The 26,162-nt window shown below is 35.7% G+C and overlaps 2 protein-coding genes across 2 annotated transcripts in view; both read right to left on the bottom strand.

The window, feature by feature from the left end:
• LOC132092197 (solute carrier family 35 member F1-like) overlaps positions 1-9,417 on the bottom strand; it is an 87,188-nt gene extending 77,771 nt beyond the window's left edge. The window contains exon 1 of the mRNA XM_059498329.1: positions 9,012-9,417. Coding sequence (XP_059354312.1) covers positions 9,012-9,121 — 110 coding nt within the window. The 5' untranslated portion in view covers positions 9,122-9,417. The remainder of the gene's footprint in view (positions 1-9,011) is intronic.
• A 6,326-nt stretch (positions 9,418-15,743) lies between these two features.
• LOC132092196 (dehydrodolichyl diphosphate synthase complex subunit nus1-like) lies at positions 15,744-23,064 on the bottom strand. Its single transcript, XM_059498328.1, has 5 exons — positions 22,530-23,064; positions 20,992-21,123; positions 19,698-19,850; positions 18,875-18,974; positions 15,744-15,984 (listed from the first exon to the last, which is right to left on the bottom strand). Exons 1-5 carry the CDS (start codon positions 22,876-22,878, stop codon positions 15,894-15,896), a joined length of 825 nt encoding a protein of 274 aa, XP_059354311.1. The 5' UTR covers positions 22,879-23,064; the 3' UTR covers positions 15,744-15,893.
• Positions 23,065-26,162: the final 3,098 nt, after the last annotated feature.

Raw genomic sequence — 26,162 nt, 5'->3', positions numbered from 1 at the left:
TCAGTTCTTTAGTTTTGCTCACATTCAGAGAGAGACAGTTGTCCTGGCACCATGATGTTAATTTCTCTACCTCATCCAAGTATGCGGTCTCATTATTGTTGTGAATGTGGATGTGGAGCTGTGCGAAGACACGCAGTCATGTGTTTAGAGAGAGTAGAGCAGGAGACTCAGGACACAGCCCTGTGGGGCTCCTACGTTCAGGGTGATGGAGCTGGAGGTGTACTGGCCTAGTTTCACCACTTGAGGTCTGCCGGTGAGGAAATCAAGAATCCAGTTGCAGAGTGAAGAATTCAGGCCGAGGTCTATGAGTTTAGAAGCTAGCTTTAAGGGGACTATAGTATTAAAAGCTGAGCTATAGTCAATAAATAGCAGCCTTACGTAGTTCCTGTTAGAGATGGCATCATCTGTGGATCTGTTTGGGCGATAGGCAAACTGAAGAGGGTCCAAAGTATCCGGTATGGAGGAGCAGATGACGTTTTTAACCAGTCCCTCAAAGACCTTCATGACTATTGATGTGAGGGCAACTGGACGATAGACATTCAGACAAGAGGGTTTATTGTTCTTAGGCACAGGGATGGTGACAGATTATTTGAATGAGGTGGGAACCTCCGATGTAGCAAGAGACTCATTAAAAAAGGATGTAAACAAACCAGCGAGCTGATCAGCGCAGGACGGCAGAACATGGCCAGAAATCCCATCAGGTCCGGCTGCTTTCCTTACATTCACTTGCTTTAGTGCCCTCCGAACCTCGTCCTCCGACACAGTGATCACATGATGATCGCTGCTCTGACTGCTGCTTCCTGACACGTGATCGGCAGACTCGCACTGCTTAGATTGCTTTCAAAGCGGCCATAGAAAGTGTTTCGCTCGTCAGCCAGTGACGGATCTGCTCTCACCTCTGCAGAGGATTTATGTCCAAAGGCACAGTTGGTCCTTAGTCCTTGCCACATGCGTCGGGAGTCATTTAGCTGGAAATGTGACTCTATGCGTTCCCTGTATCAGTATTTGGCGTATCTTACTGGGCGTTGGAGAGCATAGCATGATGCTTTGTACTCGCTCATGTTTCCTGACAGAAGACCGGCGTTGTAAGCAGCAGTGCATTTGTTTACTGCTGCACAGATTGATCTGTCCACCCACGGTTTCTGATTTGAGAATGTCCTTACACCACCTTCACACTGGCAGTTGAAATCAGCTCCGTAATATGCAATACTCCCCCAGTGGACGTCGTACTACACCGCTGAAAAGCATCGGAAAGCTTTGGAAGCGAGTAGAACAAAAATATCGGAGAGATTAGAACGATTGATATTGTCTGTATCTGAATGTGCAGTACTCTATGATCTCTCTGATGAGGGTTATAGAGACATCAATGCTTTGAAGGCTGCTGCGTGGAGGAAAGTTGCCCAGGACGTTGACATGTCAGGTCAGCTAAATGTGATATAGTGGTATATAGGGCTGCAACAACCCTGCACTCAAGCGAGAGAGTCCGAGTGTGTCAGAGAGCGGGGGCCACAATATTTAATTATTCATTTTAATTGTATTAACTGCCCTTATAATGTTAGAAAATCATGAAAATAAAAAAATGACATGACAACTTAACGTTAGAAAAACATTATTTATTTGATTAAAAGTTAAAATTTCAGGTTTGTTTATCAGTACCATAGCAACGGCAACTTCCGCTGGAATTGTCGGATAGGAACCGTCCGTAGCCTTTCGCAAGAGTTCAATTTTTTGAACGCATCCGGATGACCAACAGACACGATTTTTTTCGCACCGCACTCGTTCGGACTCGGTTCGTAGCCATTCGCATGCGGTCTGCGAATCTCCATAGGAAATGAATGACATACGGTCGTTTCGTAGCCGTATCGGAGCTGATTTCAACTGCCAGTGTGAAGGCGGCGTTATAGTTATTGTATCCGTAGCTTGTTCGGCTAGCGTGTTTACAAAGCTTAATGCTACATCCGTGAACTCGCTGACGTCAGATGAACTTGCTCGAAACATGTCCCAGTCTATGTCATCAAGAGCAGCTTGTAGCATTGTTTCTAAATTGGGTGGACCATCGCGTCACCACCCTCTGCACCAGGGGATTTTGAACGAGCCGTTGTTTATATTCCTGTGTGTGGAAAATGGCGGCATGATCCGATTTGCTGAAAGCCGGTAGTGAGCGAGCTTTGTAGGCATTCTTAAACTGAGTGTAGCAATGATCCAGTGTATTCGGTCCTCTGGTTGGACAGGATACATGTTGATAAAAATTAGGCATAACTTGCCTGAGTTTGGCTTTATTAAAGTCCCCAGCGATGATAATAGCAGCGTCGGGATGTTTGTTGATGTTGCCGCTGAGCGCATCGTGAAGCTCAGACAAAGCCAAACCGGTGTCTGCTTGTGGTGGGATGTAAACAGCAGTTATGATGATCGATGGAAACTCCCTAGGCAGATAGAATGGGTGGCAAATAATGGATAAATGTTCCAGATGAGGCGAGCAGGAGCACGACAGAGTGGAGATATTCCTGGGGTCACACCATTTCTTGTTAATCATGAAACACACTCCTCCGCCTTTGGATTTGCCGGCCTCGGCTGTCCTGTCCATCCGTAAAACAGAGAAGTTTTCAGACGGTGTTACAGCAGCGTCCGGGACCAAGGTCATGAGCCACGTTTCAGACAAACACAAAAGGATGTTACAATCCCTAATGTCCCGTTGGAAACTTATCCTGGCTCTAAGATCGTCCATCTTATTCTCCAGAGACTGGACATTGGCGAGCAGAATGCTCGGTAAAGGAGGGCTGTGTGCTCTTTTCCTTAGGCTGTTGCGAATCCCAGCACGTTTCCCGCTGTGTTTCTTGATCCGTCGCCTCGGGTGGTTATTCAGATGGGTTGGAGGATAAAGTGTCCTGAAACAGGTCAGTGAAGCGGTGTCCAATGTCCAAAAGTGTTTCTTTGTCATATATGATCAGTGCAGAGGTAATGTGTGTAAAAAGAGAAAGCAAAAGTAGGTAAAAAAGTAAATAAAAACATAATCTAAGCGGAGCGACCTGGACAGCGACCGGACTCGGCGGCGCCATCTTCAACACCAATTGTTCGGGCTCAAGGAACATTTATTTGGGGCTCAAGAAACATTTCCTATTAATATCAGTATTGAAAACAGTTGTGGCACTTAACTATATTGTAGGAATATTGTATTTTTATATATTTGTTTTGGTCTTTGACTTTCTTTATATTTTAAATAGGAAGCTTTTGGAACATTATAAATGACCTTAGTGTTATTTTTTTATAATTTTTAGGCATCCTGGCTGAATAAAATTATTCATTTCCTTACTGACCCCGCCTTTTAAAAGGTAATATATAATAGCAAAAACAGTCAAAGGAGGGTGAATAATGGGGAAGTTAAACTAAAACTTTGTTTTAAGCAACATGAAACATTGACTAATGTTACAAATACAGGTTCTGCAACAAAAGCATATGATATGTCCCATTAAAATATATGACTGAGCATGTCATTGTTTTGAGTTGGGCAGTATGAGTGGAAATCAGACTTATATTCTTCATCCTGCATCCTTCCTCCTATCAAAGCACCTGCTTCCCAGTGACACATGCGGCGACAAATTGAATCCTGGGCGTCCTTCATTCACCAGCAGACTGACACACTCCTGAATTCACCTCGATTAATCACGTTTCACCGGAGAGAATCAGACGTCAAGTGAATGATGATATTTGATTTTGCTGCAACAGTGTGGGGGCAATTAATTGAGGGGAAAGGATTTTTCTTTCCTCTTTTTCTTGGTAATGTTCGATTTGGCTGTATTGTCAGAAGCCAGCTTCCCCGTCACCTCTTAGCACAATCAGAATAGATCCATTAATGATCTTAGGTGTTCACATGTCTGGGCAAAACACTGGCAACACTCATCGCTGACACACACGCAAATCCAGCACTCTGGAGAAGCATATTTACTGGACAAACCAACTGCTGAGTTTGGAAATGGCAAGATTTTCAGCCATTTTCCACTCTCCTAAGGTGATGATGGGCATGTGTGAGATTTGATTATTCTTAGACCACCCACAAACACAGCAAAGGAAAAAATTGCATAACCCAGTCAGAAATATGTATGCACAGCTCCTCTTCATGATATACTGGTACATGGAAATGGAACATAATTGAAGACACTGTAAGACTTTTATTTTGGGGAAAAAAACTTTTAATAATAATAATAATATCAAAATTATATTTAACCCCATTTTTTTTAATGGTAGTTTGAAAATGGGATTTGAATGGCAATAATAATTTAGCTATTTTTTTTTACATTTACTGTACTTTTGAATAAAACCGGTGAGCATAACCATCTTATTTTAAAAAATGATAATTTCTTTTCCGTCATGAATAATATGCATTCATTATTTGTGCAGTGAAATAAAGGTAAAAAAAAAAACAGTCATATTTACATAATGCAGCACAAGTCATATGAACTACATTTCTGATGCTTTTGCAGATCCTTATATATCACTTTAATAGCATGGAAAAGAGTACCAAACTACAATTCAAAATTTCTCCTTTTGTGTTCAATGGAATGAGGAAAATATATAGAATTGTGACTACGCAAGGAAGGGTATATGATCACATACAGTATAGGAAACATAATCATTATAAGTGCATACATTTTAATGCAGCACATAATTCTGCTCACCACCAAAAAGTTATATAAATACATTAAACCACACAGTGGAAGGAGTTAAAGGGTGTCCTGCTAAGCCTAAATAAAGCTGATTAAGACGCCTGGATTAAATTGCTCATAAATGTTCCACAAAGCAATAAATGTGCATTAAGCTGCAAACAAAACTATGAGTCTCATTATCGGGAGAATTTCATAAAGACTGAATGTTAACTCAATTTTAACAGCTCCTGCCAAGTCAAGCCATGCGAGTTCCTCTGACCCGATTACCGCCACATGATTAAACAGCCAATTACATTGCAGCAAAAGGCCCCAGAATAGTCATTCTGGGAGCAGAAATCATCAGATCCGCTCCACTGTTATTCTGAAAGGAGAAATACTGGATCAATGAGTTCTAGGCTTTAAGAAAAATGTCAGTATTCTTCAAAGCTCACTAATAAAAGCATGTCACATAGAACAACTAGTTTGCAATGACATTTTAAAGCTTATCTGATTAATCATAATTTAGAATAATTTCTTAGAATAAAGAACCAAATTTATTCCGCCTTCAAATCTTTGCCTAAGAAGGATGAATGGCACGTTTCATTTAACATTTCTCTTGATTTCAGCTGTCAGCCGTGCAGTAATGGTGCCACAGGAAATGAGAACAAAGTTGCGCTGTTAGAACCAGGAAGTCCACACAGCCCTGTGAATGGCTTGGGTGCCCCAGAACAATAACATCAGCCCACCCAGTCCTCAAAGAGCCACCCACATTCCATGCGTTATCGCCTGCATTGCTAAGAAAAGGAGCCACTTTCTTACAGGATTACATTACGTCTTAACAACTCTGACAATGGGAAAAACTCAAGTACACATGACTAGAAGAACTCGTTGGGTTCAAAGAGGCTGTTTGATTGAGAAAAATATTTTTTTACCAATTATATATTTTCAAATACCCTACCATGTGGTATCTGCAGTCTGGCAGTAAGCATTCATTGCTGTCTAAACGGTTGAAATCTTTGTTTCAGGGCAAAATCTAAAACATTTTGAGGAATTTTCTTTTTGTGTGTGTATCTTTAAATGTATTTAGCAGATTAACACAGAAAACAATTAATACATGTTATTATATTAGTATTAGTGTTAAGAAAAGTGTAACAAAAAAAGGAAGATAACTGCTGCATGATTTATAGGTTGTCCCAAACCTATATCAGTTTATTTCTTCTACTGAACATAAAAGAAGATATTTTGAAGAATGTGTTGTCACCAAAATGTTACTGGTACCCATTGCCTTCCATAGTGTTGGGGGGGGGGGGGGTAATATGGAATATGGAGGTCAACAGGGACCATAAACTGCCACGTTTTTCCAAAATATTTTCAATTGTGTTTAGAAGAAAGAAATTATGCAAGTCTGGAACAAATTGAGGGTGACAAAATGTTCATTTTGGGGTGACCAATCCCTTTAACTTTTTAAGCCCAACCCCTCCATATGCTACAGAACTAGCTGGGACTGCTGGGTAGATCAGATTCAAAGAAATATAATCCATTGTAAAACATTAACAATTTCCCCAAAAACAACTTCTATCCATTCACAAACATTATTAGCTGTAATGCAAGAAAGTCATCTTAATCAAATCTTTCTGTGCCATGTGAACCGCATGGGTTTTACAACAGATGAAACGTGATTAGATTTAGCTTAGCTGTTCTCACTATCCATGTGTCTGAGAAAAGAACTGCTTTTTTCCCCTCAAAATATTTTTTTTTATTGAGTTCACTGTTGACTGGCACAATATTAATTACTGAAACAAAAGAATCTGATTCTCAACGCAAACACAGTTCCACAATCAACTCATTTTATCCATGAGGTGAGGACAAAAAAGTGCTCTACCGAAGGTAATGGATTTTTTAATGCTGCTCCTAACATGCCATGGGGAATTACTAGATGTTGCATATTTTATATCTTATTATGTCACATTGTTTCCGCAACCCTGTTGCACACTGAGAAAAGCAGTAACATGGCAGGTTTACCCTTGGTACAAGTTAAAGTTTTGGCATTATATACTCACCCTCATTATGTTCCAAACCCACATGCTGTTTTTTGCCATGGATTACACATTTTTGTAAAATCATTATGCTGCTCTTGCAATGCAGCAGTTACTCTCTCTAGCTCCAAAAAGCACAAAAGTTTTGAACAACATTACAGCCATTTTACCTTTTAAGTGAGCTACTCCTTTAAGTGGTCACTATATCAAATGGAAGACAATCAACCAAGGGGAAAACAACCTTGAGGGTTATTAATGCAATCTGAATCTGTCCTTCATTCATGGGCCAATTAAGCTTTATATAGCATTGCTTTAAGGAACCAAGAATACAATATGACATCAAATCACAAAAATAAGTATGACCTTCTTCATCCAAACAAGTACGACCTTTTAATTACTGGGATTTGGAATGGAAGACAGACACAGAGGACATTAAGCATGATGGATCAGACCAAGCTCGTGATAGTATCTGAAATAATGAAACATACACATTATATAAGTTAATATATATCATAATATATCAAGTATATCATAAAAAATATCACGTGACCAGTCAAAAATGCCACAATCAATTTAACAAGAAACTCTGATTTAGTGAATGCATTATCAAATTAGTTGAATATGGTATTTTGGTTCCAATATGCTGTATATGCCCACACAAACTTTGTGGGATGAGTTACAAACCACATTTTAATGCATAAGGGTATACGCACTAGCAATAGTGATGCAGCACTAAAATGTTAATTTCTATACAGTGGCATCCAGCTGATTAAATGATTCCTCAGCAAGAACAGGCCAGCAAGAGCAGATTCTAGATTTGGCAGCTTCACAATGGGCACTGAAGCACCCAGCGTGCAACCCGATCTGCCCCTGCACAGATTCTACCTCCTTAGACATTGTTCTGGGAAATAAAGGCAAGTGGTGGGAATAAAAAGGACCAGCAGATGGCAAAGAGAGAGAAAAGGCAGCCTGACTCATCTGACCTAGGACTACCAGCTGTCATCCTCTCTGCATAACCACACACAACTGGAGCTGCTGAACCCTTCCGTCCAGATACCCTTACACACATGGACAAACAAATTACCAGACAATTAAACAACTCAAACAAGTCAGAGGAACGCTTTTGACGCATTTAATGTTAGAATATCCCAATTAATTAACAAGGGCTTGAGGCAAAAAAAAATGCTACTTCAATATTTAAAATATTTTTTTATTTAAAACTTATTAATATTCTTAATTAGTAATGTATTCATTGACTGCAGGCACTGTACACTGACTGTAAACAAATATTTTTAAAAAGACGTTTTACCAGAAAATACAAATTTCAAACTTTCTTCTTCAAGAATGCACATTTAATTCGGTATGTCATTTCTTTGTAAATTTGTTAAATTTATTAACTGAAAAGGTGAAAATGTTACATTTCCTTCAGTGTTTTGACATTTGTTTATACTCAGTCTTAAATGCAAATTTTGTGCCAAAATGATGGTTTCGGATGCAAAAGACTAAAATCTGATATGAAAACACTAAAAATATATGTATTTATAAAGTTAAAAAACATACTTATAAATCTATTTGAAGCGGAAAGTTCATTTCTGACACTGACTCCCACCCAAACTAAACCAAAATCTGGCCACCTTAGAACCTGAACAAGAGTAGATCTTCAGGCCAAATTGTTCAGATCACAGTTTTATTTAATTTCTCACAACAGTTTTTCTGCGGACACAATTACAGACAGGCGTTCGAGACAGAATTCTTGTGGCACCAGCATGCACTTGTGATTGATGGACGCACACAACACAAGACAAAAGAGGCAAAGTGTGCATTTCTCCTCACGACCTTTCCGTCACCGTGATGAAGAGATTCCTGACTTGTACAAAAAGACAATCAGTGATGCTCACTGCAAGCATGCAGTCAGATGAACAACATGTAAGGGATGTTATATAGGAATAAATGTAAGAAATTACAGAAATTGGCATTAGATTAATAAAGTTTTTCTAAATCTCTGTCCAAATGAATAGTAAAAATAATGACAGAAGAAACCTGCCCACGGCTTATTAATATAAAAACAGGGCTTGCTTCACCTCTCTATAGATGAAAATAAAGGTTTTGGAACAGCCATCACAAACATCACATCTGTAGCCTATGCACTATTGGGAAGTCTAACATGTGCATTAAAACCGATTGCTTCAGTTTACTCTGATGTAAACACGATATGAGCAAACCAAGTGCGAATGCAAAATAAACATCTTAATAAATGTGCAAAGCATAACAAAGTTGCATTGACTTCTGCTAGCGTGGAAGAGCAAATCCAAGCGTTTCCTGTAGTTTCTCTTACCTGTTTAACACTTTCTTCATCCTCTGAAACAGCGATGGGGATGCGGTGACTGTCTCTGATGGAATGGTCTCAATAGTGGTGACAACATGGTTCTGGTGCTCGGGCATCATCTCTAAAGCTGAAAACTGAAGCGGTCAATCAGTAAGCAGTGATCATTCCTAAGGCTTTGGTTATTCCGAGCAGCTCTAGCTCTCCATATTGCAGGTGAGAATAAACAAACAGGTGTATGTATCTCCAGTAAGTGATGGAGGAGGAGGGATGCTGGAGGCTCCTAGAAGTCGCTAGGTGTTACAGATTCATGCGCGCGCGACGATGCACCTGGCCCCTTGTTTGCTTTCTGAGCAGATGTTTCCCGGTGTTTCGGTGCGCATTTTCTGAACGCCAGAGCAGGACTGCCGCGATTATTGGGAGGCGGTGCGTTTTAGAGAAATAGAAAGTTTGACCGCTAGAGGCCGCTGTTTCGGACAGTACGCGTCAACCAATGAGAAGGATTTAAAAATGACGCTCATTAAATAAAAAGCTGTAATAAAGAAATGTAGGCACATTTGTTAAATGTAACAATAATAAAATGTAATCATAAATCTAAGAATAAATGCGGTAATAAATAAATGTAACCACATTCATAAATGAATATAAAATATTTATACAATGTAAAAAATAAAACACAGTGATAAATGTAAGCATATTTATTAATTGTAAAAAGTAAAATATTGAATAATAAATAAAAATATAAAGCACATGAATAAATATATGTAACGAAATAAACTAAATAATAAATAAATGCATACATGAATAGCCTACTTAAATGTAAGCCGATTTATAAAATGTAAAACAAGTATACTCAAATAAATATGATCCTATTCAGTGAATGTAAGAAACAATATGTAAATGTAAGAACATTAATAAATACATGTAAAGAATGAATAAATAAATTAAATAGGCCTACATAAATACATAAATTTAAGAGTATTTATTAAAAGTAAAATGTATAAAACAAAAATCATATAAATGAACAAATAAATTATGATTATACATTTTATTATATTATACAATACATATTTCATCATGTTCAAGTGTCTATGTTTCCTGGGAATCAAACCATAGCAGCATGTTCAACATGCACAAGCTTTATTCAACTCAGGTCGTAAAACTGTTATCAGACTATTTATGTATTTATTTTTGTGCAATGAAATTTTATTCACTTATTCATCTAGGTGAGGGTTAAAAGCTGTCAGTAATGACAGGTCTGGGACAACACAAAGATATTTTTCCATTCCTCTTATGAAGAATAGGAAAAACTATAGGACTGATTCAGTATCTTTCTATTGCTGATCCACTTCGGCTCCATTCAAAATGACTTCCTACAAGCAGTTGTGTGCATTTTTCTAATATAAATACAACAGTCATGCTAAACATTTATAGAACATCATTGTAGAAATCTAGATATAAAGTCAAATACATAAAACCTGCCCCATTCAACGCTGAGTAATTAAAAAAGACTTGAATTTTGACTTGACTTTGACTTGTTGATTGCTAATAAATATTTGTTTTTAAATATTACATTTTATTTTGGAATTGAATTTTAGATTTGTTCATATGTGTATATATACAGAGAGAAATTAAAATAAATTGTTGCATTTAATAAAATAATAAAATAAAGTAAAATAACTTTTAGAGTTAAAAGGGAAAAAAAACAATAAATCAACTTTCTATATATAAATGTAAATAACTACAATAATAATATGTTTTTATAACATACAGCAATACTTTAGACAATACTGAGAAGGAAGAGCAAGGAGAAAGAAAAAATAATTTACCGGTTGCTTTCTGCTTATTAATTAATCAGATGTAGGGGAAAGGAACCACAAAGCTTACATATAGACGAAATGAATAATCTTACATTAATTTAATAAAACGAATAAATTTTTTTCTTAGTAATACTTAATTTTGTATTTATTTTTGCATTTTCTTTCTACATAAGGAAAGAAAATATTAGGCATACTGGAATAAAAATTCTTCCAGAGAAAACAAAGAAAACTGAATGAATTCTCTAACTTTCTCTTCAGAGGATGTAATCTTGCAATGAGTAAACACTCCAGGTACTTCAGTTCCCTGTGCAGCAAGATGTCAAAACACAAAGCCCACGATCACTTACTCATTCCTAAAGGGCTGCATATCTAAACCTAGCTGCTTGTTAGTGTGCCAAAAGCCCAACAGTTATGGATGCTTCAGGGTGAAATCAATACATGGATTGCATTTACTTGCAGTACATCTTAATGTTTAATGGGTGCGCTTAGAACTGTACAACACGTAAGTCATGATTTAAAGCTCTGTTTTAATTTGGTTTGATGCAAAATGCTTTGAATTTAAATCAATATCCACTTTAAGGAATGACAGATTAGTCCGTTCAATATCAGCTGGTGTTTAGGTTGAGAAAATACTGTTTTCATACAGGCTTTGACAACCCATCATCCCTTAGTTGTCATGGAAACCAGTGGCCAGCATGCTGAACAGGATTGGCTCTCATATTGCATGTCTGTGAAAGCGCAGCATAATGTGTATTCTCTGTGGCTGAAGCGCAGAGAGAGGTCACGGACTCGCTCAGAGGGACTACAGACAGCAGGTGCATTCATAACCTACTGGGGATTCTTGTGTTAGAGAAGCACAGCGTTACAGCAGCACTTTGGACGCTGATGGAAGGAGCTGGAGTGATGATGTTTGATCCCACATGTTCTTCTGGCCTTAGACAAGCATTTGTCTGCTTGTTTTGAAGAACACAGAAACTGAGCTGCTTCACTGACTACATAGACAGCTGCCGACTGTTGATGAAGTCTATCTATCTATCTATCTATCTATCTATCTATCTATCTGTCCATCCGTCAGTCCGTAAATAAAAGTGTCTAAGTCTGCATGGACTGCATTATAAAATTGCAATATTCCTCAATGGTGCTGTTATACAACAGAGCACACTGTGTGCAATACAACTGACAAATGAAATCAAAAATATTTCATGAGTTTCAAGATTTTCTAATTCTCCTGGTCTGTTCATCACAATGGAAATGGAAGGTCAAGTTGAGTGCATTGCATAGTGGGATTGATTATTCCTGGCAGTGTGCTTGTTTGTATACTGCCCATATTGGTAGTAGTTCTTTATGCAAACAGAAATGTATGCAGTGTACATAATAGTAGTTAGTATGCTATTCCAAACACAGCAAATATCTTCCAATTGATTTCTTGACTGAAAGACTATCGGATGCAAAATCCATTTACAATTTCATGTAGCCTGAAGAATGCTGATAAATAAAGAAGCCTTTTTCTATTTCCTTTGCTGAGTGCCATGACTGGAACATGACTGCTTTGTCGAGCGGCAGGAGACAAACAAGAGAACGACCTGATAATGTCTGTACTATAAATAGGCACAAATTCAAATCAATAAAACGAGGGAAGTGTAGAGCTCATAAAGCAGGTCCTTGAGTGGATTTATGCGTCCACTAATGCATCCCGACTGCTGTGTGTTCTCTGAAACAAACTAATGATCATTTAGACTTTGCCTAATCCATTACAAGATGTTATTTTTGTAGGCAGGTCTGAATTATGCTTTCTAAGCACCTCAGTTCAATGTGCTCCAGTGATCAATTGATTTGTTTCTATTCTAGGTGTTATTGTGCTGCAATATTTACCTTATTAACCTCGGGGGGTGGATCACCTAAAGCGGCGGTCGATGCCTTTCTCTGACTGAATGGAGATCCACACGGACTTGTGCTTTATTGGAAACATGGACAATAAAAAAAAAAAAGAATAAAGGGTTTTTAACAAAGAGCTCCATATAACAAACACTAAAGGTCATTCAGACAGACACAGATACGTTCTTAATCCACTATCAATAAGTACACTCGTATCATGCTCTATGAAATTTGAACAATTGTTGGTTTGCTTTGTTTGATTTTTCAAAACCCGTCCGTGGGAACATAAAGCTGCAAGACTTATTTGGATTCTGTATTCCTCGACTAAGCAAATTTCATTAGACAGTGTAGAAAGTCATGTTTAGGGAATGATGCAATAAACAATATAATAAAAAGACAGATATTTGATTAAACTAAAATAAAAAAAATTATATTAAAAACAAATGTCCAAATGTTTGAAATGTCCAGGTTCTTAGGGATAGGAAAATATGATTTTCTGAAAATTCAGTTTTTACCTTATTAAATAAAAAGAAAAAAATATATATATTCTTACTGATGTGCAACTGCTTTTAGGTCTTAACGGAGTATTTGGAGAAATGTATAATTACATCAGTTGCTCACCAATGGATCCTCTGCAGTGAATGGGTGCCATCAGACTAAGAATCCAAACATCGATTAATGTCTTGTGAAGTGAAAAGGTGCATTTTGTAAGAAACAAATCCATCATTAAGGGGTTTTAACCGTCGCTTCCAGCCAAATTACAAATCCATAGTGCCTAAGGGTAAGTAGGCCTACATTAATTTTCAATTTTGGGTGAACTATTCCTTTAATATGGAGTTTTACAGGAAACAAATTTTATATAACTTTTTATAAAAATATGTAAAATTTCCAAGGAATCAAATACATTTAATATTGCTTTAAATGATTTACATAACAGACTCAATATCGCTCATTTGATAACAATGCAGCAATGGTGAAATATGGATTTATTAATAAGATTAGTTGTATAACAGACCTCGAATTTACTCAGCTACAACAATCAGGATAACTTGTATACAAGATAGAATATTCTTTTCCCAATGTTTAGCTGCAGATCACAACTATATGTTCTTCAGATGCTCCCAAACATCTTAAACGTTTTCTCAGAAGAATCCCTCAGTGCAGCCATCATTAGTTCAAAGTTGTGTATTTCACGTTCACCCACTTACATGAAACTCACACTTTTATTAACTATTTATAGACACACACACACAAAAGGAGAGAAACTAGATTCTGTAAGAGGTTTAAGGCAATAAACCCTTCTTGCTTGCATGTGCAGTTTGTGAACCAAATGCACTGTCTGGCTATGAATTCATGTAGAAGAAAAAAAATATGAAAAGAAATCTATGTGATGTGAAAAATAGCAATAATTAAATATGGAAAAGCTTTTCCAAATAAAATATGCAATACGTTAAGAATGATAAGGGAGATGTAAGACTGAATTTCAAACTGCATCGAAAACCTAAATTTATGCCAAATCTATGTTCATTTCCAGCATTATTCTGTCGTCCTGAGGCAAATATGCTTTTAAAAATGCAAACTAACATTTTCAATCCCAGCAACAATCCATAATGAAATAATACGACACTGAAGACTGGAATAATGATGGTGAAAATTCAGCTTTGGCACCAGAGAAATAAATTACATTTTAAAACTTTCAAAAATAGCAGTTATTTTAAATTGCATTATTTCACAATATTACTGTCTTTACTGTTTTTAATTAATAAATGCAGCCTTGGTGAGCCTGAGAGACTTCATCAGTATATTTCGGCAGCATATGTAAACCTAATGGATGAAAAGCTGAATTATTGTTAGAAGAATTATTTATGATGTAGCCAGCCAATATACCAGCAGATTTCCTGTGACTGTTAGAGCATGTCACTAGAAATGCCAATGCCATGAGTTCAAGTCCCAAGGAACATAGTGAAAAAATATATAGCCTGAACACAAGTCACTTTGGATAAAAGTGGCAGCCAGATGAAGAACTGTCAGATGAAACACACACAAAAAAAAACACATACCTGCCAAGTGTGAGAGTGAAGCTGCAACAGAAAATCATTCCTCTTTTCGACTTCAACTCAGAAGCATCAATGTCACTCTCAATACAACTACTGTTAAAGGACTCCAGTAACGTTTATTATACATTCACACTGGACACTAGCAAACCAACCCTTCCAATGGCAACCCATGAATTACATATTTAAGAGTTCTTGTGGTAAGCAGAACGATGAAAAGCCTGGGGCATTTTATGACAAAAAAAAAAAAATCACGGATCTCACAAAATATTAATGTGAAACATTTCTGATGCATAGAGACACTGACAGAGAAAGAGAACAGACTTCTGAATGAAACGATATTTACTGATTACAAAAAAAAAAAAAAAAAAAACATAATTAGCACCAGAAGCCATTACAAACGGCGAGAGCTTTTCGAGGGGAACGATGTAGAGCAATCAATTTACGCACTTAGAATAACAAACTTCAGGGTTTAAACGTTAATTATTGTCATTTGTGGCACGTACGTGCACATTCATACAACACAATTACCAATAAACATACATAACCATTTAAGAGAGCTTGTTAAGCCTTAATGGGAGCATGACATTACAGTAAGACAGATTCGGCATGCAGAGGATCCGTCGAAAAGAAAGCTCTCGCACGTTTGAGTCGTCTGAAAGCAGCTGTGCAACTACAAGTGCATTTCTCTCTCCAAGGACTCTCGTTTGGCAAGACGGATGACTTTGTACAACTTCAGTGCACTTTTACGAACTGCCACCAATCCAAAGTGTCCAAAGGTATGAGAAAGTAAAAACAAAAATGATAGTAAATATGCGGCTAACCAAGTTCCTTGAGCGACTGGCTTGCTGGTGCACACTTCCCAGGGTAGCGCATGCATCCTTTTCTGAATGTACTCACTCATGAGAGCCTCACACCTACACAAACGCACAAGTATAATCACACACATACACACAGAGAGATGCCCAGCAGGCCTCGGTGGAGAAGAGCAGAGATGATCCAGGCAGAGAAGAGAAGAGAAGAGAAGAGCAGCAGCAGTGGGTTGCTGGCGCTGAGGCTCCAGTGCTTGTACTGTAAACATGAAGAGAGGGACGGACCCCCTCCATCATTCAGTTCCTTCTGTTCTGCTCTCTGCGGACTCTTCCTCACTTGCCCAGCCGCTGCTCACACATCGCATAGCGCTGCAGAGCACCAAACAGGTCGTCGTAAGAGACGTCTACATGGGACGGCATGGAGCTACAGCAGGAGAGAAAATTTGAAATTACATTTAAATAAAGAAAGAAATTTTAAAACAGACAAGCTCTCCTATGCTGACCAAGGCCGCATTCATTTGATCAAAAATACACACAAAAAAATTATGCAAAATATTGCAATTTAATAATTGTTTTCTATTTTAATATATTGTAAAACTTTTTTTTCTGTGGTTTCCTTCAGAAATCATTCTAATATGCTGATTTTCTGCTCAATAAACATTCTTCTTATTATCAATGTTGAAAACAGTGTTCACAAAAATATTAAGCAACAACTATTTTTTTTCAGGATTCAAAAGAACAGTAAAATTATTTTTTACAACATTATAAATGCCATTTTTGATCAAATTAATGTACCCTTGCTATATAACAGTACTCATTTTAGTCCAAATGCACACATTTCATTTTCGTGGAATGAACATGATTAGACATGGTTTCCTCAGGGTAGCTGAGATGATATTATTAAAATGTAGCTAATTATATACTTGAAATGTAGGAGCATAATTGTAAATCAATTTTGTGCAATCAGTTAAACTTTTATTTTAATTTCTTTAAAACCTCCCTGATTAACAGACTACATGTGTATTATCAGGTTCCAGACAAACACCATCCAAGGCTGAGAAGACTATGAAGAGCAAAACAGGAAATAATTATATAAAGTCCGAGTATATAAATCTGAATTTATAGAAATAAATCAGAATATATTTTTTATATTCTGTAAATCATGAATTAATATAGACAAGTAAATCTTTTGGCACCACCAGCATTTTTCAAGGAAAATACTTCCTTTGGTTTAGATAAGTTATATGCACTAATTATGCTATAATTAATATAATACAATATCTGCACTGATACATGTATAAAGGATTTACATTCTGTTTTCTTTAAATAAAAAAATCTTCTGTCTACTGGCATGTCTGATACTAAAGACATAATTACATTAAGATGTAGAGAACAGCCTATATATTCAGATTTGCATTTATATTTTCAGAATAATAACTATATCTTCATGAATTACATATTATATATTCACTTGCATCTACATAATGGAATTTACATTTATATATTCAGACTTATAACTATATATTCAGATTTACTTCTACATATTATTTACATTTATATACTAAGATTTTTTTTTTTCCATTTATTTATTTCTGCATTTAGCAGATGCTTTTATCCAAAGCAATTTACAGTGCATTCAGGCTAATGTTAATATTAATATAATATATTGATATTTTAATTCAGAAAGGACACTTTAAATTGATAAAGTGACCGAAAAGATATTGTTACAAAAATATGTATTTCAAATATTTTCACTGTTCTTTTCAATTTTTTTAATTACCAAAGAATCATGAAAAAAATATATATCATGGTTTCCACAAAAATATTCTCATATTAGAATGGTTGCTGAAAATTCAGCTTTATCATCACAGGAATAAATTATATATATATATATATATATTAAAATAGAAAACATTTTAAATTGCAATAATAATTTACAGTTGTACTGTACTGTATTTTGATCAAATAAATGCAACCTTGGTGAGCAATAGAACTATAAAAATAAATATATATATTTTGATGAGTACTAGTATACAGATTTTGATTTTCTAAATATATATATTTTGATGAGTACTAGTATACAGATTTTGATTTTCTGCACGTGTACTTTTTATATTCAGACTTACAACAATATATTTTGAGTTTATTAGCATCTTTATACTGTGATTTAATTATATTGTGATAAAAATATATTTTGATTTTCTACATTTACAGATTTTACAGTGAATCTGTGCAGTGACACACTGCCATCTAGTGGAAGCTCAGAGAAACACAAAAGCCGTACAGTGTTGAACAAAGCAAATCTACACTTTCCATTAGTTCGATACATTTTGCAATTATCACTGAAAAGGAAAAATACAGGTTTCCTTCTATATTAAATTCTGCTTCTTAAGACAAGTTAACAGGACATGAATTTGTGACATCAAGATTTTGGGTTAAAATGTATATAGAACGAAAAGTGTATTTTTAGCTGCTTTGTGTACATGTCTTACATTTGTTTAACCTTTAATTATATTGGGTACAGCGCATTTATCATTTACAGTATGATATGGTAAAAACTGGCGTTTAAAACAGTTAAGATGGAGTCTGTCAAACTGCAGGACGCTGACGATGGTTGAATGATGCAATGCTATGAAAGTCTGCATGTGTGCCGTGATCTCACACTGCTGTTCACGTCATCACACACACTTCCAAAGCTTCCAGAGATAAGTGTGTCAGCGTGGACAGGTTTAACTGTTAATCTGTGCTGATAATCATGCGAAAGGATTTAAGTAAACTCTCCGGGCAAAATGCCACCGTACACACTGACACAAAGATGTACGTAATTATGTCAAAGCACACACTTCTACCAATCCCTCATTTTAAACAGATTATTTCTTTGTTGTACATTTTCGCTTTATTTCAAGGTTTAAATTAGATTTTAAATTTAAGACATCTATTGTGGAGTTTTGAAGGCCACTGTATTTTAAAAGTCACTTCATTTTGTTCAATGTCTTAGACAACAAGATTTCATTTTGCATCTAGTAGGTGTATTTCAATTTAAGGCTATTAAGATATTTGTACTGGAATTTTTTTGCAATGCATGCAACATTTAATGTAACAACTTTATGAATTGAAGACATTCTGCACCAATTTGAGAATTTTTTAAGGCCTTCATTTGTGAATGAACAAATTAAGACGTTAAGACGTGCAGACAGGCAGAGGAAAGGACCAATGTTCTGTACAAAGCAAAACACGTTTTATGGTTTAAGAACTTGCCTGTATTCTGTACAGTTTGTGCTTGCTCAATTACATCGATGCATACGCATACTCACATAATCTCTGTTAGTCTGATGTGCCAGGGAAGAAATCCAAGTGTGCTTTCCACAGGGCCGAACTTCAGCACCAGGTCTGGGTCTGGTATGTTCTTTGACTCTGCATGGGGGTTGGGGGGGGGGGGGGGTATGGGGGTTGGACAGGCATCAGTGGAAAGATTATTCTGAAGACGAATAATGAGAACACTACCGGCTCTTTTGGTAACTGAAAAGATGCTGGAGACAATAGAAAAAGCGAAAAAGGTCCTAAATAACAGATCTCTCTCTCAATACAACATATCCAAATACAATTTAGTATAAATAATATTATTTATATTATTAATAATAAATCAAATGAAACAATATTTATTATAATGTCAATCTACAAGAGTGAGTTTAGTGAAACGGCTAAGTTTTATTTAATTGATTCAGTCACAAAAAAAAAAAAAAAAAAAGTCTATAAAATTACCATATAAATAGTCCCATAAATCATTTCATAAGTCCCTCCTTAGGCACTTTGAAAACATTTTTTTTTCTCCTTTTCTTCACTTGTAATCCCTATCGACATTCATTGAAGAAAGGAAAATAATTGATCAGATCCTTTATTTTTTTTTTAAATAATAGGAAGCATTTTTAATTATGCAGAAATGATTCTTCTAATACAACCTGTGGTTGCACAATTTTTTTCAAAGACTAAAACATATTTATCCTTAATCACTTCTATACATAAACTTTTAAGGCTCAATCCGGATTGCACTTTTGACTGGAATCAAATTAGAGGATTAAATGTCATATTTAACTGCTGGTTTGTGCTAGTCAGCTAACATACATGCTGTAAACGCACCTCTGAGTAATGAGTCCAACACAGTGACGTTAATGTCTTGGGATGTCTTTTTCTTCAGCTCAACGTCCCGGCAGAGCTGCTGGGCTGCCTGGACGATACTGAGCCGCCCATCATCTGGAGATAAGACCTTCACCACCGACTGAAAAGATAACACTATAGAAGACAGAAAAAAAATTTATTTACATTAAGTAAAATGTGGACAACATTTACAAAGACTAAAGCACCCGGGTGATGCATAGTCTATGACAAATGACTAAATATGAAGTCTTTCCATGAAAGTCAGATGTGTGTGATGAGACAGAGCTAAATACATCTTGTAAACAAGACTACACAAAGTTACAAAGCTGCTGATTTGGTACTCAAGAAACATTTCTTATTATCATTAATGGTCGACCGATACATTTTTCTGCTTGGCCGATGTGTTCGAGGTGGTGAGAGAAATATGTTTCCCAGGGCACACAAACTTCCTAGAAAACTGCTATAATAGAGTGTCCTCTAGGTTACAGTGTTTACTTTCATTTTACATAATATTTTTATGAAATATTTATTTATTTGTGAAAAATACTGACATCTAAATTTATAGGCATGTTTCTTTTACCCATTTATTTTGTAATCCATTGTAAAATTTCTTAATAATAATAATAATAATGTAAAAAATCATATCGGCTTTATATCGTCTATCGGCCCCCTGCTTTCCAAGATATCGGCATCAGCTGTCAAAAACACATATCGGTCAACCACTAATTATCATAAATCCTGAAAACAGTTGTTTTACGGACCACAAACTTTTGAAAAGTATAAATATGTTATGACATGAACAACTAGTCCAACTGGATGAGCAGAAAAAGTACTTATTGAGTTATATAGATAGATAGCTTAGGAGTAAAATAATAAGAAAAACAGGTTTTCATATGTATAACTGTGTCACTCTGGATTGGGTTCCATATGGTCCTCAAAAGATGACTTGCTCAAGGCATATTTTGAAAAAATAAAACCAACTCCTGACTCATAGAGGTCAGCAACAATAAAAAAAAAATCAGACAAAAACTGCATAAAAGTTTCTCCAATTTCCCACAATGCCTTTAGTGAATTAACCGGCTTTTCCAAACCCAAGCCTTGAAAACATAAAAGGTATAAACAACTAATCATTGTGATCCATTACAGCGATCATGAACAAAAACCTGCAATCATACTAGACTAAATATTCTGATCCAGCCTGTTCGAACAGGTGTCCACCCACAGTGGGTGTCTCAAACAAAAAGCAACATTCAATTTCTCAGGATTTGAGCCTCACCTTGATGCTCCGGTTTATCTGCACCGTTCTTCATAAACTCCACCGAGTATTTGGAACGATACATTCCCAAAAGCTCCTGCTGCTGTTTCAGGATCTCCTCCATGAGTCTAGAATTATTCCTCCTGAAGACACCTGTAAAACAAGATGTCCCACACCCATTAGACACTATAGTTTCAGAGAGAAACCCTCCATATTCATCATCCGTTAAAGTTGGAAACAACCATAAAACCCAGCTTAGACTTCAGCATCTGTTATATCAGAAACACCAATCTAAAGATGTTATCAGCAACCTCACACTTTCAGAAGACAAGTTTAGATCCTCAAAACTCAAAGCTAATTGAGGAACATGTCACATTGAGAGAACTCAATTTGCTGAACTCGACAATGTAGTTCAAGATCAGTGGCTTTCAACGGGTTGGAAACAGTGTTGTTCTGACAGGGAAGGGAATAATCACTGTTAAATAATAAAACACAATAGAGCAAACTTAATATAATCATCAACTTTTAAAAGGGAGGAGAAAACACTCAACAGCTGACATCTTGTTTTTTTCTTCCTAAAATTACGTAGTCCACAGTGGCATGAATGAATAATGAAGGTAATTTCTTGGCGCAAAAAAAAAAAAAAAAGGATGACCTTTAATTAACGAATCACTATTGACAACATGATTCAGACCTCTGTTCACCCTTACCATAAATTTCTCAGTTATAAAATATCTGTCAAAGGTTAGAAGCAAAATATTATATCAGACACTTCTTTACTTCCATTGAGAAATATATTGAGGTGAAAGAGACCAGACAGATTGTTAAATTATAAAGATGAGAATAAAGGTTTGATTAATATGCATTTCAAAGGGTTCAAAGAAACTTATTAATCAAAATAACAGTATTATTACTCTAGTTTTATTTTTGAAGTTAAGGAATAAAAAGGTTTTGGTGCAAGTCACATGTTTTTCCTAATAAATATATGACATATGAATTAATTTATATTAATATTATCCATTTTTATGTAAGAGGTTTTTAATCATTTAAAACATAATAAATCAATAAACATACTAAAATATAAATTAACAACATTTAGTTTTATGCGTTTTAATAAGTACAGGTCAGAATGAGTATGTGGTTTTATTTTTACATAAATATGTTATACTCTTGCTAAATGACGAATGAACATGATTTCACCCATATTTTGACATTTTATTTACACAGAAGTCATTAAGTAGACACTTTAATGTGTATTAAATCACTTATGTATATAGATGTATACAAAATCACATGTACGTTTAATTTGACGCGGAAATAAAAATGGGACTTCTCGTCTTTGACCCATATAATGAATAGATAACCATAACCATACTATCCGACATCAATATGAGCGAAACAGGTGAAGCTTTGGCATAAAGGCAATCATATGTGATCACAAAGTTACTCCACCAATACATCAAGTGTGTGCATTGATCTCTTTGCTCAAGTCATGGGTGTTGAAAAAACAGCATGTGACTGTCATTCATATGTCTTAATTCAATGCATAAGAATCTTACCTTGATTATCATAAACACTGACATATGAGATGCCTACTGCCATGCACCAGACCACTAGATTGGCGATGTCCGTGAACTGGATCTCCTCCTCAGTGATCAATAAGCCCACATGAAGAGGCAGCTTCTCTAACGTCCTGCCATCGGCTCCCCAGCGAACCCGGCGGCTGGGCCGTTTGCCTATGGGTCCAGTCTTTTTCGAATTATGAAAGCCGAGGGCAAGGGGCAGTAACAATCCCAGTACGGCCCGTTTCCACCTCCAGATGTGGACTCGGAACCAGTCGAGCAGCGCGCGCTGGACATAGAGTAACGCGTGCAAAACCCGCCACACCATCTCATTCAGTAAAGCCATGCTTCAAGGTCTTTTAAACGCGTTCCAAGTTGAATGTATCTATGGGATTCCTCATATTAAAGTAATCTGTGTACTTGGGAGCGATGGTCTATCGAAAAAAAATTGCAATTTTGGTCAATGCCAACACCGCAGCGCGACGGCTGCCATTTTTTCATCCTGCCAACCTTTCCACTCTGAACCCGCTGCTGTGTGACATGGAGCTCTCTGATTGGACGGCTGACAGAGCGATTGCGCGTCACTCTAATCGCTGGTCTGGGATCGGTTATGACGTGTTCCCTGCACGTACTAAGGCGGGAGAAGTACATTTGACTTCTGATTTCAGATCAAAATAAATCAAAAATCACACTTGCGCGAAATAGTTCAATGAGATTGTCTGCTGTACCGGTAAATGGAATGTGCGTAAATCCTATTAAATGTATATTCATTTGACCTATGAATATAAAAAGCTCAATATTTTGTTTACTTCGGATATACATTTCAGATTTAACTTAATTTAATAGAAAATAAAACAACTTTTAACACATATTAACTAGCCAGTGTTTAATGGATCAGCGTTGCAACTATAACATTTATTATTTAATATATATATTAATTTAATATTATTGTATTTTATAATATAAGATGGAGGGTAAAAAATATCTATAAATTATTAATATTAATTGAACACTTTCAATATATTTATATATTATAATTTTAAATGTTACTTTGACAAAAATGGCTTTTTATGGGTCTGTTTATGATTTCTTTCTGGTGGCCAATGAAACAAAGCCATCTAATAACCATCTTTTCCAATACAAATACATCTGGTTTTATTTTAACGTGTCCATATCACTGATGGTGACCAAATTGGACAAAACACTACAACAGTAATAATTTATTGTTCATTCTTTATGGGATGCCAGAAACAAAACATACAGAGAGGCAGTAAAACATTGCAGTTATGTCTTCATATGTAAGGATTACATTTACGAATCATAATCATCGCATTCCTCTTTGTCTATGTGTTCAGTTTTTCTTTCCAATAATAAATCCTTGGTCTGCTTCTCACAGATATCTTGTGCCAGTACATAAGCTTGCCATTCATCAAGAGATTCATGGATAGGCTCGCTGCAGAAATCAGGCCTGTGCCAAAAGGGCCTTTTTGACCTCAAGGAGTCCACAGCTGCACTGCCATGGGTTTCTATCCAAATATAGAAGTTTTAGTTTTGGTAGGTTCAATGCATGCCGGGTGGAGAGTTTGATTTAACATCTGCAGTCACCTGAGAGGCTTCAGCTCACTTTTATGTATCGTGTCAATGTTTTTTTTCTTTTAGATCCAAACGGACCAGTGTCTCTTAAAGGCTGGTATAAAAAGAATATTAAAACAACTGATTAAAAAAAAAACAGTTATCAACATTTATCAAACAGTTATTATTTAACACGACCAATTAATCAGATCATATTCAGTCTAATAAAAGCAAAAATAAACAAATAAATGCAATATGCATAAATATAGTAAATGTGTGCATGCATTAATAAATATATAAATGCATAAAAAATGTGTAAATAAAATAAAAATAAAATGTTCATTACTTAACTAAAATAAAAGAAAACATGCAATAATTTGTTTTATTTCAAGTATAGTTGCCAAGGCAATGTTTCTCATTTTCATTTAGTAATGACTTGATGTACTAAAATAACTAAAATAAAACAATATGACTGTAAAAACTATACAAACTAAACAAAGAGGCAAAAACATACCAAAATTACTAAAACTGAAATTAAAATGAAAACAGGAAAATATTGATATTAGTCATTAATTAATATTAATCATATTAATTAATGTTAATATCAAAATGTTCAAATAAAATAAAAACTATTTCATTATTTCAATTACACTAAAAAACACAGACTGACTTTACTTCAGAGGAAATCAAATTAATATAAATATGTTAAGTGAAAAAAAAGTTCAAAGTTTTGGATGGGGTCGTTTTCCATTGAGAGATGTTTCAGCAGTTTCATCCCTGCTAGTTGCTGACAAGAGACTTCCTGGATATTGTTTTGCCTGCAGTCCAGCTGTTCAAGTTTAGGGGTCAGTCTAGCAGGCAGTATTCATAGCTGGTTTCCTGCTAACTCGCACGCAGAGAGATTAGGCCGGTGAAGACCCCCGTCGACTGATACTAGCCTGTTAGAGCTGACAGAAAGGATAATGAGGTTGTGCAGCTGGGACATGTCATGATTCCCCAGCAAACGGATCTGATTATTGTCCAAGTTCAGATGAACCATAGACAGAGGAAGATCATGAGGGACTTTGGTGAAGTGGTTTGAAGACAAATCTAATGTTTTAAGAAGCTGTAGTCAAGAACACTGGTGATAAATCACATAGTACAAAATGTAAAACATTAAACTAAAACTTCAAGAAAATGAATAAGAAAAAAATTATTTAATCCACCTATAGAATCTGCTTAGACACTTATATATGGACTGAATGACGGAGGGATAGACAGATGGATGGATGGATGGATGAATAGATGGACTGATAGATAGATACGGTTAGACAGACAGCTAAATGCTATAGATAGATGGATAGATAGATAGATAGATAGATAGATAGATAGATAGATAGATAGATAGATAGATAGATAGATAGATAGATAGATAGATAGATAGATAGATAGATAGATAGATAGATAGATAGATAGATAGATAGATAGATAGATAGATAGATAGATAGATAGATAGATAGATAGATAGATAGATGTGGCATGTTGACTGCAGAGTAAGACACACAGAAAAAAGCAGAATATCATCATTCTGAGAAAACAGCTTCACACGCAGCATGAAATAGCTGAGCCAGATTCAGTGAATAATGGTTGAGATCATCATCTTGGTAAGAAAACAAAATTTGACACCAGCAAGGAACTGACTTCTCAGCAGTAGAGTGTCCTGTCTGTTTGCAAATGTTAGAAACTTGCTGATAAAGTATTCACAACCTATTAGTTAAACAAATGCATTTCATCTGTATAAATCTTTGGTTTTAGGAATATTAACTTCACAAAAGGAAGTTTTAAAACCAGAAATGTATAAAAATTTTATATTTTGGACTACTGTATAAAAAAACCTACTAACATGAATGACTGTATTTTATAACATAAAGTTTTAATTAAAAAAAGATTTAAAAAATAATTTAAATGAAATAAAATAAAATTAAAACAAGAAATGTTGCCTATTTTATTGGATTTTTATTCAGTTAACCCTTATTTTATTTCAAGTAGTTAATTAGAATAACCCTGATAATTAGTCTA

Source organism: Carassius carassius, chromosome 18, assembly GCF_963082965.1.
Source record: "Carassius carassius chromosome 18, fCarCar2.1, whole genome shotgun sequence".
NCBI classification, from domain to species: domain Eukaryota; kingdom Metazoa; phylum Chordata; class Actinopteri; order Cypriniformes; family Cyprinidae; genus Carassius; species Carassius carassius.
The sequence above is the reverse complement of the archived record's forward strand: the minus strand, read 5'-3'. Positions and strand labels throughout refer to the sequence as shown.